Below are 17,083 nucleotides of genomic sequence, written 5' to 3'. Positions count from 1 at the left end.
CGACTACTGTTAGTGATGGTAGAGTATGTCGACTACTGTCTATTATTACTGTTTTGACCGGGTGAGAGTAAAAGAGCGGCACAGTATGAGAGACTACCAGCTTCACATAGTTACACGAAAATAACTACTAGGGCTATCGGCTGAGGTAACAATGAAATTTAAAACATCACTCCCTTTACCATGGGATATCATCTTCTTATGCTATCTTTCCTCTATGGCTATAGCAATACTTAATTGAAGGAGATAATCATTATAAACAAAAACGAATCCGGATTTTGTTTGTTTTGGAAATTATCTAATTAACATTTGATTTTTAATCAAGTATTCAAAATTCTCTTAGCTCTCTGATTCCTTCACCTTCTGTATAATCTAGTGATATTCATCTCAGTTTTCCATAATTCTTCCATAAACTGACCCCTTTTTCCTATTTGAATGTTCACCTATTAAATTATGGTAACTATTAATTTTCAGATTGGTGTTTGGCATACTGATATCATCATGTATAGCTGCCACGTTACTAGACAGTGATAACTACAGAGCAAGGAGACCTAACAGTATGTAATTATTGCTTATAAGTAGTCAAAATAAATTCATTCTCACGTAGTAATTTCATTCATCTCATATGGTAGATAATGTTTTTCTATATGATTTTGTAGAAAATTTTCTCGTCTACAAAATTGAATATGAGCTGAATTCTGCTACGATGGATCGTTCAGGAGTTATAAACGAAAAACTAGACCAACTAAAAATTTTTGCGATCTGCCATTTCCTTTCAGAAGCACTCAGATCTCAGTTCCCAATCAAACTGACCACAGAAATTCACAGACCGTACGCTCCTGACACCTAGCGTCATAAAAATGTAACTACAACTCCACTAGCCAAACAGCTTTGTAACATGGTTTCAGTTTTATGGAAATTACAGCCTTTAATGCCTCTTAATCGATAAAAATTTGAAACATATTAAGAGGAGAGTCTCCTCTGTCAAATTAGGCTGATAATTGTTCAGTTGTGCGAGTATTTGACAAACATTTCTAGAAAGAAACTTGAAGAGCTGTTTCAATCGGTTCAATTCACTTCAATGCTTTAGCAATTCGTATTTATTTCTCAGACTTGTAAGAAGATGAAATTCTACTTTAATCGATAGAAAATTGTATGTTCTAAATTTTTTATTTCATTAAATTCTCCCGTTAAATCCACGGTAAAGTCACAATTTCCATAAAACTGGAGGACTGCTTATTTTCTGATCTTGGACTTGCCATCTTTCTCATATCCACGTAGTTCACGTTTTTCCCGCTAGATAGCGCGGGAATTCCCAATCTGGATTCTAGCAGCCTGGCTCACAGCTCACAGCTTCTTGAGTTGCTTTGGCTTCAGAATATTGGCAGCGTGAAAATATACAGTAGTCCTTTTTCAGTTTTTCGCTTATAACTCTTCTTCTCCTTCTTCTTTTTTCCTTCTTCTTTTTTTCTTCTTTTTCTCCAATCTTTTTTTTTCTTGTATTCTTCTCCTTCTCCAATTGACTTCTTCTTCCTTTCCTTCTTCTGTCTTCTCTTTTTTCTCCTATATTCTGCTTCTTCCTCTATCTCCTTTTTCTTCTATTGTGGTCTTCTTCTTCTCGTGTCTTCCTATTCTTTTCCTCTTGTCTTCTTCTTCTTCTTTCTCTTTTTCACCTGTCTCCTTCTTCTCCACCTGTATTCTTCCTCTTTCTCTTTTTCATCTGTCTTCTCCTCCACCTGTATTCTTCTTCTTCTTCTTCTTCTTCTTCTTCTTCTTCTTCTTCTTCTTCTTCTTCTTCTTCTTCTTCTTCTTCTTCTTCTTCTTCTTCTTCCTCCTCTTCTTCTTCTCTCTTCTTCTAAGTCTTCTCCTCTCTTCTCCTCTTCTTCTTCTTCTTCTTCTTCTTCCTGTCTTCTCTTTCTTCTCCTAATTTCTGCTTCTTCCTCTATCTCTTGTTGCTTCCATGGTGGTCTACTTCTTTTCGTGTCTTTCTATTCTTTTCCTCCTGTCTTCTTCTTCTTCTACTTCTTCCTTTTTGTCACCTGTCTTTTTCTTCTTTTCCACCTCTTCATCCTCTTTTTCATCTGTCTTCTCTCTCCGCCTGTATTCTTCTCCTTCTTCTTCCTCCTACTCTTCTTCTTCTCCTTCTTCCTCCTCCTCTTCCTCCTCTTCTTCTTCTTCTCCTTCTTCTTCTTCTTCTCCTTCTTCTTTTTTTCTTCTTTTTCTCCATCTTTTTTTTTCTTGTATTCTTCTCCTTCTCCAACTGACTTCTTCTTCCTTTCCTTCTTCTGTCTTCTCTTTTTTCTCCTATATTCTGCTTCTTCCTCTATCTCCTTTTTCTTCTATTGTGGTCTTCTCCTTCTCGTGCCTTCCTATTCTTTTCCTCCTGTCTTCTTCTTCTTCTTCCTCTTTTTCACCAGTCTCCTTCTTTTCCACTGTATTCTTCCTCTTTCTCTTTTTCATCTGTCTTCTCCACCTGTATTCTTCTTCTTCTTCTTCTTCTTCTTTTCTTCTTCTTCTTCTTCTTCTTCTTCTTCTTCTTCTTCTAATTCTTCTCCTCTCTTCTCTCTTCTTCTAATTCTTCTCCTCTCTTCTTCTTCTTCTTCTTCTTCTTCTTCTTCTTCTTCTCTTCTTCTCCTATTTTCTGCTTCTTCCTCTATCTCCTTTTTTTCTATTGTGGTCTTCTCCTTCTCGTGCCTTCCTATTCTTTTCCTCCTGTCTTCTTCTTCTTCTTCTTCTTCCTCTTTTTCACCAGTCTCCTTCTTTTCCACCTGTATTCTTCCTCTTTCTCTTTTTCATCTGTCTTCTCCTCCACCTGTATTCTTCTTCTTCTTCCTCCTCTTCTTCTTCTTCTTCTTCTTCTTCTTCTTCTTCTTCTTCTCTCTTCTTCTAATTCTTCTCCTCTCTTCTCTCTTCTTCTAATTCTTCTCCTCTCTTCTTCTTCTTCTTCCTTCTTCTTCTCTTCTTCTCCTATTTTCTGCTTCTTCCTCTATCTCCTTTTTTTCTATTGTGGTCTTCTTCTTCTCGTGTCTTCCTATTCTTTTCCTCCTGTCTTCTTCTTCTTCTTCTTCTTCTCTCTTCTTCTAATTCTTCTCCTCTCTTCTTCTTCTTCTTCTTCTTCCTTTTCGTCACCTGTCTTTTTCTTCTTTTCCACCTCTTCATCCTCTTTTTCATCTGTCTTCTCTCTCCGCCTGTATTCTTCTCCTTCTTCTTCCTTCTCCTCTTCTTCTTCTCTTCTTCTTCTCTCTTCTTCTAATTCTTCTCCTCTCTTCTTCTTCTTCTCCTTCTTCTTTTTCTTCTCGCAGTGTTCTTAATCGGCCACACTGTTCTTCTATAAACGCGATTATAGAGGTGCGTACCGATTTACGCGCCGCGAACATGAGCAATTCACTTTTTATCAGCTGACTATATCTGTATTTTTACAGAACCGGTATAAGATATAGATATAAAAATCTTGGCATCAGCTGATTAAAAGTGAATTGCTCATGTTCGCGGCGCGTATATCTGTACGCACCTTAACGTTTATCCCACTATAGCGCCTGTGTTTTTTCTTTCCAATAATAATATTGTAATGATGTGTTTCATCAGATGAATATGAATGAATTAATTATTCATAAATAATGAATCAGAATGAACTCACGTGACTCCATTTACACTATAGTGTAAATTGAATTGATTGACAGTTTTTCACTGTGTTTTCAGGTGCTCTGATGTGTTTTTCTCTGAAGAAAAACTGGAAAAAACTGACAGACACTGAGACCAGCAATGCAGAAGACATCGACTGTCTGAATGGAGTGAGATTTATGAGCGCTCTCGCTCTACTCTTCTCTCATAAGCAGATGGGTCTAATGTTTCTGCCCTACATCAACCGCACTGATTTAGCTGAGGTAATCAACTTTTACTGAATTAAATTTAGGTCATTAACTTCAAATGTCTCCTAAAAATTAATGAAAATCCATTAAGAAGCCCAGTGTAACGACTGCTTGTTGAGTGTTCAGGCTGGCCTCAATATTATGGTTTTGTGTATCAAGTTGGAATGATACTGTATCATTTGTGGTGATGGTGTATCATTGATAGTGATACTGTAGATAATTTCGATCATATCAATTCGATAATGTACTTATTGTATAAAATAATAAAGAGATTGATTGAGTACCGTACTTTATTTATGTAGATTACAATATATACTGGCTTATACACGTATATACAATAGCTTACAATACAGCAGAATTATATATGAATTTACATAATATAGACTAAGAAAATAATTATTGAACTGTATATGATATGAAAAAAGCAATTTGTAATAACTGTAGATAATTATATTGTTATGCATCTACATAAACTGGCGGAGCTTTGGACATATCAATGTCCATTCTTCGGGAAGAATATTAGAAATATCCTTCCCACTAACTCTCTACCAAAAGAGAGAGAGAGAGAGAGGAGAGAGAGAGAGAGAGAGAATAGAGAAAAGATAGCACAAGGAGATATCCCAAGGTAAAGGACGTTTATATTCCAAATTCCACTGCTCACTCAAGTCTTTAGTCCTAGTAGTTCCAGAGAAAACTCCTATAATTGAATTAAAACTATAAAACTTGTAATTCTGTGGTAGTTCTTTCTGGTAAAAAAGTAAATTCGTATGGCTTTTGTTGGTGGGGAGTCCCTTGCGGGAAGGTCCCACCGCCTGAATATATAATTTAAGCTGTCAATGGGCCTTACGACTGTCATACTTCAGCCGGGACCAACAATTTAACGTGCCCATCCGATAACACGGGAGTGATCTGGTTAAAAAACTTCTGGTATTGAGAGGGTTTGAACCCGGCAAATAAATTCTTTCTGGTGAAGCTAAGTGGCGCTGGTAGTCTCTCATACATTACCTTTCTCATACCCAGCCAAACAGTAATGATAGACAATAGTCGCCAACAATAATCAGCTTGGGTTCATAAAAATCAGCTCATGATACAAAATGGGATATCCCGGGTGAGAGTGTAAGAATGGCACAGTATAATATGAGACACTATACTAGCGTCACATAGCTTCACCAAAATTAACTACTAGGACTATCGGCTTGAGCTAGCAGTGAAATTTGCAACATAACGCTCTCTACCATGGAATAACTTATTTTTCTATATTTTCTTCATGGTTTAACTTTCCTCTATTGTTGTGAATAACAAGTCACTCAAATTGTTTCAATGAATATTATTTTCAAGTTCTTCTTCTTCTTACAAACAAGGATTAGGCTTCAACCTGTTCCGACTCACATCTAGCCAATTATTCTTCAAATAAGATATAAAAATCCTATTATTGCCACCGCTTGCGTGGTCTGCCAACATCTCTTTTGCCTACTGGCTGATAACTATAGTGTCGGTTGCACAAAAGCCGGTTAAATTTTAACCGTGATTAATTCCACGAGAACCAATCGGAGAAGCCGTCTTTTCAAAAACGCCTTTTCTGATTGGTTCTCGTGGAGTTAATCACGGTTGAAATTTAACCGGCTTTTGTGCAACCGGGCCATAGACTTTAAGGGCCGGTTTCCGAGCTCGGTATTTAGCCAAGTCCTAGACTTTAAACAGCTGGAGTCAGAAAATTGGCTTTCCAAAACGGGGCGTAGTTGCAGCTTTTATAAAAGTATAGTCGTAGTTTTTCATTTTCTCATTTCCATAATTGGAAACGTTTTTCCTTGACGAAATTAGACATTTCTTAATAATTCAAAATAGCTGAAACTTTACATTATTTTCTCTTTATTTTATTTTGTGTTCAATTTTCTAGTTTTTCGAAATTTAATTCGAACGTCACTATGACAATGACTGCGACTACGCCCCGTTTTGGAAAGCCAATTTTCTGACTCCAGCTGTTAAGTCTAGGACTTAGCTGAATCCCGAGCTCGGAAACCGACCATTCATATCTTATAGTATAGTAAATATAGTATTTTCAAGTTTATTTCGGAATTTGCAAGATATGAGAATTAATTAACAAATATTTTTTGTTTTAGATAACTGGTATGGCATGGTCAACAATTGGCAGAACAGCTATTATTCACACGGACGCTTTCATATTCATGAGTGGTCTCCTAACTGCAAGAAGTTTTTTGAATGAACTTAGCCGCAAAGGAAAACTGGACGTCAAATCAAGATTAATCTCAAGAATTTTCAGGTATTTTTACAATGTTTGTATTATAGAATTAGTATTCTACTGTAGCCTATAATTTTAAAACGTTAATATCTATATGTTATTTTCATGATAAAATATTTTATGATAACTATGTTTAGAGAGCTCACGTTGATACAGTGTTTAAAATATAACAGAGTTCTTCTTCCTCTCTCTTCTTTATTTCTTCAAAATATTCACTTTCTCTGTATAGGGATATCACTATTAGAATAAATAAAATAAAAATATCATTCAGTAGGCCATCATCCTATATTTTGTCCTATACTACACGAGCAACTTCTGTTTATATGTTTAGATGCTTGGATGTTTAGATGTTTATATTTCACCGGATCTCGAAAACGGCTCTAACGATTCTCACCAAATTCAGAACATAGTAGGTTTATAATATAAAGATTTGATTGCACTGAGTCTCATCCCTGGGAAAACTCGCTGAAGGACATTAAAAGGATAATTATCATTCATCCTTGGAAAAACAGGTGATAATAATTATATTATCGTCTGTTTGTGATGGAAGTGAGTGAGCGAGTTCATGAGTGTGGGACTATGTCAATATTATGACTCAGCTTTTTAATCATTCAATCAGTTACTTAGTGCCGGATGCAAAAGAGGCGGGCTATTTTCAATCCTGATTAATTCCAGTAGATCCATCTTTTTGAAATGGTCTTCTCTAATTTGGTTCAAGTGAAGTTAATCAGGATTAAAATTTAACCGTCTTTTGTGCAACTGGGCCTTAGTAAGGGAAATTTTGCATTCCTCTGGGGATTAATCTCAATTTACTGTGATTAAATAGAACATTTCTGTATGAATGTTATTGTAATTTCTTCTTTCGTAATAAATTTTTATGCTTTTTTACTCCAGAGCGAAGCTCGGTCACCGATATTTAGTACTTATAGGCCATGTATCAACTCATGAGAGTCATTTGAGAATAGGTTTGAGAATATTTTTGAAAATGACTATCATGTCCTGAAACATTTTATGCACTAATAAAATATAAAAGAGTACTGAGAGATATTTCCATTTCATCTTATTTCAAGTCCATTTTATCTTATAGTCTACCTCAATAACTTATATTAGCCAGTTTGTTAAGAACATTATTACCTTACGGTATATATATGGACTTGCTTTGTTTCCACAAGTTCAAAAGAACAAGAACACCTCATTTATAATGAAATTAATCACTACGTTCATCCACAGAATACAAGGAGTTTTCTCTGGTTCATCCAATTCAACTCTATGTTTTAATACTGTTTTCTATTTCTAGGTTTAACTCTATTCCTGAAAAATTCTGTCTGGGTATTTCTCATTGTATTTATTTATTTCATTTTACTATAAATAGTACAGGCTCAGCCTAGTTTTTCCTCCAATGTCATAATTGTATTATAATTATAGTATCTTATACAATAAATGAATGAATGAAAAAATTAATATTTTTTACAAAGAAGCACTGGGAGAGAAAAACTAAGGATACTCCTTGTGCTATTTCTCTCCCAAATTCAGATCACAAGTCCAAAATAGGGTTATATGGTTTCACTTTTCTAACATTTAGTCTATTTTCACTAAAAAACAACGGAAACTAAGAATTTGTTTTAATTGAAACATTGATAGATACAATATAATTCTCTACTATGAATGATTGGGGAAGGAACAACAGGCTTGTCCAAAACTGTTCCTTTCCCAATAATTTTGGATAGAAATTCGTACTAATGATTCATCTAAACTTCACTCCATTTAATATTAATTGTCTCATTTTCTAGGCTGAGTCCCAACTTGATGGCTGTAATTCTGTTTGCCACATGGATATTTCCGAATATCAACTGGGGTCCCCTCTGGCCTCAAGTTGTTACAACACACTCCCAACTCTGTCGCAAATATTTCTGGCGAAATATGCTCTACATTCACAATTTCTTCCCCTTTGAAAAGATGGTGAGTGATCGTATTCTTTCAAATTCCTTCCCTATTCAATATTTGGTGATTTGTTGAATACAATAATTAATGATAAAGTATAAACTTTCCTATAATTAGATTAGATTTTTGAAAAATTAAAAAATCGAATAACCATTTTTTCAATACTATATATTTCTCACAACATGTTCTGACTGTTCATGTGATTTTCAAGTTCTAGATTTTCCTATGGCACAACTCACACTTACGCGACTCAGGTCGAAAAGAGACTCGACTCTAGTCGAGAGCATGTGTTTTCAAATGGTAACATTCGCGGAGACTAGATTCGACTGGTCTGAGTGTCACCATTTGGAAACACATGCTCTCGACTAGAGTCGAGTCTCTTCTCGACCTGAGTCGCATAAGTGTGAGTTGAGCCTATCCCTTTCATGTATAAGCCTATTCTTTCCTCTATTATATTACTAGCCGTCAGGCTCGCTTCGCTCGCCATATCCGTCTAGCCAGGGGCTCCGCCCCCTAGACCCCTGACTGGATCGTCCAGAATGAGATCAGCAGGCTCGCTTCGCTCGCCTGCATTTTTCATTTGAGCATTTTTATCATATGTTAGGACGATCCAGTCGGGGGTCCAGACTGAACGTCTGGCTGAACGGATATGGCGAGCGAAGCGAGCCTGACGGCTAGTAATATAATATTCCCAGGAATAGCTCTGATTGGAGTAGCAGTGCCCAATCAATTTTATAAATGCATTTCAATCTTCAACTTGGTGCCAACCTAACAAAGTCAACTCAACTTAATGCCAACCTGACAAAATTTTTAATTTAGTTACCAGTTAACAACTGTTTCGAAGAGGTATTCTCTCTAGATTATAGTTCTATATTAACATATGGTATGGACATTTTTCAATTATAATTAAGAGAATAAGAACATACATTCTAAAAGACGAACTTTAAACACTTAAAAACCACCCTTAGAGATATTGCCAAAAGATTTCTTAGTGCGCCTCTAATGGGCCAACTGAACATACCTACCAAATTTGAACGTTTTTGGTCCGGTAGATTTTTAGTTCTGCGAGTGAGTGAGTGAGTCAGTCAGTCAGTCAGTCAGTGAGTGCCCTTTCGCTTTTATATAAATAGATTATAGATTAAGGTCAAAAGCAGTTTTATGGGAATGCCTGTTGTTTTCGCCTGGATTGTATTTATGAATAAATACTATACCTTTTATACGCGGGTTTTTACAGCCTTCCCGTCCGTTTCCCGCACTCAACACGCCATCTGCCTCCACTCTATCTCTCCACACGTCTTGTTGGATACCCTTCTCTCCAAGGCCTCTCCTATGTTCTGCTGTCGACCGTACGTGGTCGTCCTCGTTTCCTCCTCTCAGCCGGAATCCAATCATATACAGAGTGACACAGAATAACGGGAACTTTTAAAAACGCCATAAAACATTAGTGGGAAGGTCAAAAATGATTCTATTCAAACTAATGTAAAGTTCAAGACTTGCCATTTGGGAATTATTAATAGCATCTATCACTTTTTGACAATTACTTATTCAAGGTGGCTTCCTCCTGCACGAATACACTCTTGAAATCTGTGTTGAGATTCCTGAACGATTGCTGCAACATTTCAGCTGGGATATTGTTAATTTTATTTTGAATTGTCTGTTATGATTCAACCACAGTTATTGGTCAAGTTGTGAAAACGTTTGATTTGAGATAGCTCCACAAACAGAAAATCGCAGGTGGACAGATATCATGGGACCAGGAAACGCAACCTAATCGTGAGATTACACGGTTATACTAAACAATACTCACTCGCACAGTTACCATTGAATGCCGTGCAGAGTGGATTTCGCTCACAATTCCATCAATAATTTTGAATTTATTAAAATAAAAACATAATTCAAAATGAGATCCGCAATATCCCAGATTAGATGTTGCAGCGATCAATGAGTGATCGTCAACACAGATTTCCAGAGTGTATTCGTTCAGGAGGAAGACATCTTAAAGAATTAATGGTCAAAAAGTGATAGATGTCATTAATAATTCTCAAATAGCAAGTCTTGAACTTCACATTAGTTTGAATAAAATCATTTTTACCCTTCCCACTAATGTTTTATGGCGTTTTTAAAAGTTCCCGTTATTCTGTGTCACCCTAACTTCTTTGATGTGAGACTGGGGCTCATACTTCTGAGATGTCCGTACCACTGGAGTTGTTTCTCCTCCACCTTATCCACCGCTGACCTGTCCAATTTCATTTTCACCCTTATAACCTCATTTCTCACCATAAGGCTCAACTCACACTTGTGAAGAACTGTGTAAGTTATGAGGCCGAAGTATGAGCATTAACCAAGAGACTGAAACAAAGATTATTGGCTATGGAGATGAATAATTTTTGGATAGTAGTTCTCATCGAATTTCCATCTAGCTGTTAACCCTGTTGTCAATGTCTGCAGTAGCAGAAGTCTTCGGGGTGATTTGCAGCATTTATTTGGGATTCTCGATAAATAATAATTATGAATTACTGGAGAAGATGTTGCCAGCTGACCTTGAGAGATCGGCTCAACTCACACTCACGCGACTCAGGTCGAGAAGAGACTCGGCTCTAGTCGAGTGCATGTGTTTCCAAATAGTGACACTCAGACTAGACGACTCTTAGTTTCCGCGACGTCACCATTTGAGAACACATGTCCTCGACAAGAGTCCAGTCTCTTCTCGACCTGAGTCACGTGAGTGTGAGTTGAGCCGATCTCTCAAGGTCAGCTGGCAACATCTTCTCCAGTAATTCATAATTATTATTTAACGAAAATCCCAAATAAATGCTGTAAATCACCCCGAAGACTTCTGCTACTGCAGACATTGACAACAGGGTTAACAGCTAGATGGAAATTCGATGAGAACTACTATCCAAAATTATTCATCTCCATAGCCAATAATCTTTGTTTCAGTCTCTTGGTTAATGCCCATACTTCGGCCTCATAAGTTACACAGTTCTTCACAATTGTTTTGAAACCCTGTTTCTTTACTCTTTCAGATATATCATCCGCCCAAAGTATTGAATGATTAAAACTCTGGTCAAAAATTCCTGTTTGCAACTCTTGAATGGTTAAAGCTCCAAGTATTGAATGGTTAAAACTCTGGTTAAAAATTCCTGGTTAAAACTTTTCCCTTTTCAATCCTGTATCAAATCTCTCTCTCATCCCGTCCATCATCTTTTATTGTCATACCCAAGTACTGGTACTCCTTGGCATTTGCAATTTCCGAGGTGTCGTCAGTATTCACTGAATTTCCTCCTCCTATGAATAGATAAATGAATAAATAATGATTGGAAAATATGCAAAATTATACTGCTCACACTCATTCATCAGTAAATTATTGTTTTTTCTCAATTTGTCTAGTGTCTCACTCACACCCATCAGTTGGGTATGGACATGCAGCTATTCATAGCATCTCCTCTCCTTGTCTACTGTATGTGGAGGTGGCCCAAGAGATCGGTGCTAGGCTTACTAACGGCTGCATCCTTATCAACCATGTTTAGATACAACGCAACCATTGAACACAATCTCAGTCCTATTGTGCACTATGGAGTGTCGTAAGTACCTTAGAAATAGCATAATAAGATGGTGTGATATAGAACTATAATCTAGTTTTCTGTAAAGTGAGAAGTTTTTAGCTCAAAAATTTCTAGTTTCATTCAAAATTTAGACTTTTTGAATAATTATTTAGTTACTGTTCTAGATTTTTTAAATTCAGACTCTAATAGTATCTATTTTATTCAAAATTTGCTCGTTTATCCGAGTATTGAAGACTGTAAATTGTATTTTGAAAAGTGAAAGTGACATAACCAACATTTTGATTTGGACAGTATAGTAAAAATTGGAAATGGGACAGTTTTGGGCATGAGCCTGTTGTGCCTTTCCTCATGTTAAGTATTTGTACACATTGTAAATAAATAACTAAATAACTAAACTCAAATTATTGTTTTTTTGTGTATCAAGTTGAGATGATACTGTATCATGTGTGGTGATACTGTATCATTTTATGGTGATAGTCAATCATAAATGCACTATGGAGTGTCGTAAGTACCATTCCACACCACATTACCACATAGAAATCAACTATAGTGAGGTTCACGTTATAATGGAAGTGTTAGATTGGCAATTGTATTGTTATCCTTGTCTATCATTCAACAAAGCGGATAGCGCTATCTCTTTTTGGTTTTGATCTCTTGTCAGATCGTTTTTTAACATTGTAGAAAATTAATTAACAAAATATTCAATCTTGATTATGGAAATTCATTATGAAGTTATTGAAAAATATAATTTCTTGCTTAATAAAATATAATTGATTATTCTAAACGAGAATGAACAGTTAATATTACATCATTGAACCTGTATCAGCTACCGTCTATATAAGGCATTGACAAGTCTGAGGATCGGCAACGTTGTTCTCCTATCTTCCTCTACTGCCATTATAATTGGACCTCACTATAGTGTTTGTTTTTAGAGCACCGTCTCGTATAGGCTGGAAAAGTCCATCTGTGGGGGAATAGTCAGGTCTACATGTCTACAATACTTTGTTAATTAAAAAAAGGCTTAAGGATAACTAGTAGTTCTGTGTAGACAGAACAATAGACCTCACGCAGTATTCTCATCCACAAGTACCTGATTGAAACTGTAGACCTTATGGAAATACTGTAATAGTCTGGCTTCTCCACACATCTGTGTAATCACTTGTCAGCTAATTTATTATGAATAATTAGGGGAATAGTCAGGTCTACATGTCTACAATACTTTGTTAATTAAAAAAAGGCTTAAGGATAACTAGTAGTTCTGTGTAGACAGAACAGTAGACCTCACGCAGTATTCTCATCCACAAGTACCTGATTGAAACTGTAGACCTTATGGAAATACTGTAATAGACTGGCTTCTCCACACATCTGTGTAATCACTTGTCAGCTAATTTATGATGAATAATTCTATAGTCTGTTTTTACTCTAAAGGTGCGTACAGATTTACGCGCCGCGAACATGAGCAATTCACTTTTATCAGCTGATGCCAAGCTTTTTATATCTGTATCTTACCGTTTCTGTAAAAATACTGATATAGTCAGCTGATTAAAAGTGAATTGCTCATGTTCGCGGCGCGTATATCTGTACGCACCTTTATATTGGCGTATGAAGGAGGCACCTTTTTCTCAGGTCGAGAAAAGACTGCGACTCTAGTCTCTTCTCGACTCAGCATGTTTCCAAATGGTAACATCGCGGAGACAAGAATCGACTGGTCTGAGTGTCACCATTTGGAAACACATACTGCGTCGAGAAGAGACTAGAGTCGCAGTCTATTCTCGACTTGAGTCGCGTAAGTGTGAGTTTAGCCGTTATTTGTTTATTGTGTTTGCAGAATAGCCCAGTTGATGAGGACTGCAGATTTGTCTTATATCCGGCCAACACACAGAGCTACTGTTTATATAATGGGAATTTTCTTTGCCTATTACCTGCATTTGAGAAGGAATCAGCCACCACTTATTATGTCTAAGGTACGGTAACTCTTCAATGTTGTTTTCCATCACTAACTGCTTATTATTAAATCACTTTTTGCAAATAAAAAGAACGACTAGCAGTAAGATTTTCACGGTAACTGTTCACATATATCTATATAATTATCACCATCTGTACATCTTTACATTGTAAAGTGTTTCTGAAACACTAATGGGACTCTATCTATTTTGAGCTAACAATACAGATTGTTAGCATATTTCCACATATGAATTTACAAGATATTGTTTTCAATTCGTCGCCTTATGCGTATATGAATCATTTTCACTCAATCAGTAGAATCAAACAAATTTGTAAACTCAATGTTACAATAATCGATAGCCTAGAGACAATAATAATATTATTATGAGTAATATTCTACTCTCTTATGTTTATTATGATACGTAGAGAAGTTCCATAGAATATCCAGCTTATTTTCAACAGGACGTTTTTTATTATTTGAGTAGCCTTTTCAGGTTTGCCGTGACGGGACATTATACTGAACCTTCAAACCTTAATGTTGCAATTTGGAGGGAGTACCTGTCTGTTGAGGTAACTAGTTTTGAAAACACAAATTTAAATTGTCAAGCAATTTTTTTCTTTTAAAGTTGACAATTTAAATTTGTGTTTTCATTATGGAAAAGTACCACAACATCACTCACAACACAATTGAAAGGTAACTAGTTTTCTTGGAGTGGAATTGCAAAAAAATATGAAATCGTATAAACACCTGGGAAAACTTATGAAACAGCTCTATCATGCACTTTTTGCGCTCAGAACTGTGAGAACTACATCCACTATAAAGACAGCCCACGAGGTATATCATGGATATTTGTCAGCCCTAATATGCTACAGCATTTTATTTTGGGGGAATATTAAAAATAACACTTATATACAATATTTAAGATGCAAAAGAAAGATGCTCGTGTTTTGGAGGGCTTGCGGCCATCCAATTCATGTAGGCACATTTTTGGAAAATACAGGTTTCTCACGATCCAAGCATTGCTTTTCCTTGAGACTGTGAATTTTGTCTCAAAAAATTCGGAGAGATTTGGAAAAAATATAGTTTTCCATGGTTATTGCACAAGAGCAAAGAGTTCAGCTGTATGTATATCAGTACCCGGCTCACAAACTGACACCTGGAAAAAGGGCCATATTATTCGGGACTCAAGCTCTTCGATTGTCTGCCTGGAAGAATAAGGTATGTGGTAGTCATAGGCTATCTTGTCTTCAATTAGTAGTGTACTTGTAAAAGCGTGTCCCCTATACAATGAAGGAATGTTGTGGTGCCTTTACACTTTGAGTTGATACAGATGGATAGAAAAATGTTGATGACATGTTACATGCCACTTGAGCTCTGCTCAGATTTGTGGCTTTACGTGAAAAATGACAGTAATAATAAGAAGAAAACTTTTTATCACCTGTCACTCTTCTTCTTCTTCTTCTTCCTCCTCTTCTTCTTCTTCTTCTTCTTCTTCCTCCTCTTCTTCTTCTTTTTCTTCTTCTTCTTCTTCTTCTTCTTCTTCTTCTCTTCTTCTTCTTCTTCTTCTTCTTCTCTTCTTCTTCTTCTTCTTCTTCTTCCTCCTCCTCTTCTTCTTCTTTTTCTTCTTCTTCTTCTTCTTCTTCTTCTTCTTCTTCTTCTTCTTCTTCTTCTTCTTCTTTGACTGTGCCTTATCCCATTTAAATGTGGTCGGCATTCCTTTCTCGTAGTCTGCCTCTCCACAAAGTCTTATCCAATGCTTGCTCTCTCCTCCAACCACTCTCCCGCAAGTCAGCCGCTATTCTATCTCCCCACCTCATCCTAGGTCTACCTCGTTCTCTCACACCATCCAAAACCAAATCCTGTCCAACATAATCCTCCTCCCGTCGCTGTACATGCCCAAACCACCTCATCCTTGTCTCCTGCATTTTCTTTCCCAGTGGTCCAACTTTTACAGTTCCTCTGATTAATTCATTTCTTATTTTATCTCTTCTTGAAACCCCACACATCCATCTTAACATCACCTATCACTCTTCTATTACTTACATAATATGATTTATTTTTATTTTTAATTCTATATTCATCTTCAATTGTTCTAGATGACAGTAGCATTTGGATGGCTGTTTGGTCTTACATTGGGACTTGTGGTGTTGATTGGTCCCTACAACACGGCTCTCCTGGGATATGTTTATGATCCAGTTGAAGCAGCCATCTACTCAGCCTTCTCTCCCATTCTATGGTGCACATTTATCTCATGGGGAGTGATGGCTTCTCATTATGGTTACGGAGGTGAGCTACTTCATTAATTCATTCATTCATTGATTCATTCATTCATTCATTCATTCATTCATTCATTCATTCATTCATTCATTCATTCATTCATTAATTGGTTCATTGATTCATTGATTCATGATTCATTGATTCATTGATTCATTGATTCATTCATTCATCCATTCATTCATGGAAAGTATCAGGTAACCCGTGATCCGCAAAGATCTTGACCTCTTGACAAACTGAAAATTGACCTGCTGAGATCTTGAAGAATCTAAATAGAATCTTTAACCATCCTCGGTAAATTAAGAATCTATATGCAAAGTTTTAAGTTGATCAGTTGAGTAGTTGAGACGTGACCTATCCCGTTCTTGTATAAGCCGGTTCTTTCCTTTATTATAGTATAGATAATTAATTGCCAAATACGGGATGAACCAACAGAGGTATTCGTCCAAAACTGTTCCTATTCATAATTTTAATTCTAAAACCTGTCTGGACGTATGGAATTCAGCTTTGGGGCTGCTCTAAAACATCTAATATCAGTCAGATTCAAACATTCCAAAACAAAGTACTGCGGAACATGGTGAATGCGCTCTGGTACATAAGGAACAGCGATTTGCACCGAGTTCTACACATCCCCTATGTGAACTGTGAGATAAGACGATTGGCAGCCCATCATGAGTCACGTCTTCATCAACACGACAACACCGAAGTCATCCAACTACTAGACAACACTGAACTCACTAGGAGGTTGAAGAGATCAAAGCCCTTCGAGTTGGTGTAGTGCTAGTGGAGTGATTGAAGTATATTGAATAAAAGTTTAGTGAAATAATTTAAAGTAGTGAAATTATAGATTGGAACTGTAGGCTTCACTGGAAGACTTTAGCAATAAAAATTAATTTAGGATAAGAAATAACAGAACAAAATTAATGGTTAGTCCTAGTGACTAGTTTTAATAGAAATAACAAAAAAATCATAATCTTATTCTTTACTTATTTACTGTCACAATAAGTTTGGTTCATCATTAAAATGATAGGTTGAGGAAAATGAGGTAACCTTGTGATATTCCTCTCCCAAATTTAGATAAGGTTACACATATAGTCTGAAATGGGTTGCCTTGTGGGTTTTCACTTCAGTCCAAAAATAGTTTCACGAAGCATAATCATTTTGAAATTTAGATGTTTTGAAACCGAATATAGAAGAATTTATTATTACATATGATTCATTCATTCAATCT

General features: G+C 36.3%; 1 protein-coding gene across 1 annotated transcript in view; it reads left to right on the top strand.

The window, feature by feature from the left end:
* LOC111052526 (O-acyltransferase like protein) overlaps positions 1 to 15,864 on the top strand; it is a gene marked incomplete at its 3' end in the record, with an annotated part of 43,029 nt that extends 27,165 nt beyond the window's left edge. The window contains 7 exon segments of the mRNA XM_039438634.1: positions 472 to 554; positions 3,697 to 3,881; positions 5,987 to 6,147; positions 7,917 to 8,085; positions 11,458 to 11,651; positions 13,462 to 13,597; positions 15,675 to 15,864. Of these exon segments, the coding sequence (XP_039294568.1) occupies positions 472 to 554; positions 3,697 to 3,881; positions 5,987 to 6,147; positions 7,917 to 8,085; positions 11,458 to 11,651; positions 13,462 to 13,597; positions 15,675 to 15,864 (1,118 nt within the window).
* Positions 15,865 to 17,083: the final 1,219 nt, after the last annotated feature.

Source organism: Nilaparvata lugens, chromosome 12 (genome assembly GCF_014356525.2).
Source record: "Nilaparvata lugens isolate BPH chromosome 12, ASM1435652v1, whole genome shotgun sequence".
Classification (NCBI taxonomy): domain Eukaryota; kingdom Metazoa; phylum Arthropoda; class Insecta; order Hemiptera; family Delphacidae; genus Nilaparvata; species Nilaparvata lugens.
Note: the sequence above shows the minus strand (reverse complement) of the source record. Positions and strands in the feature narration are given on the sequence as shown.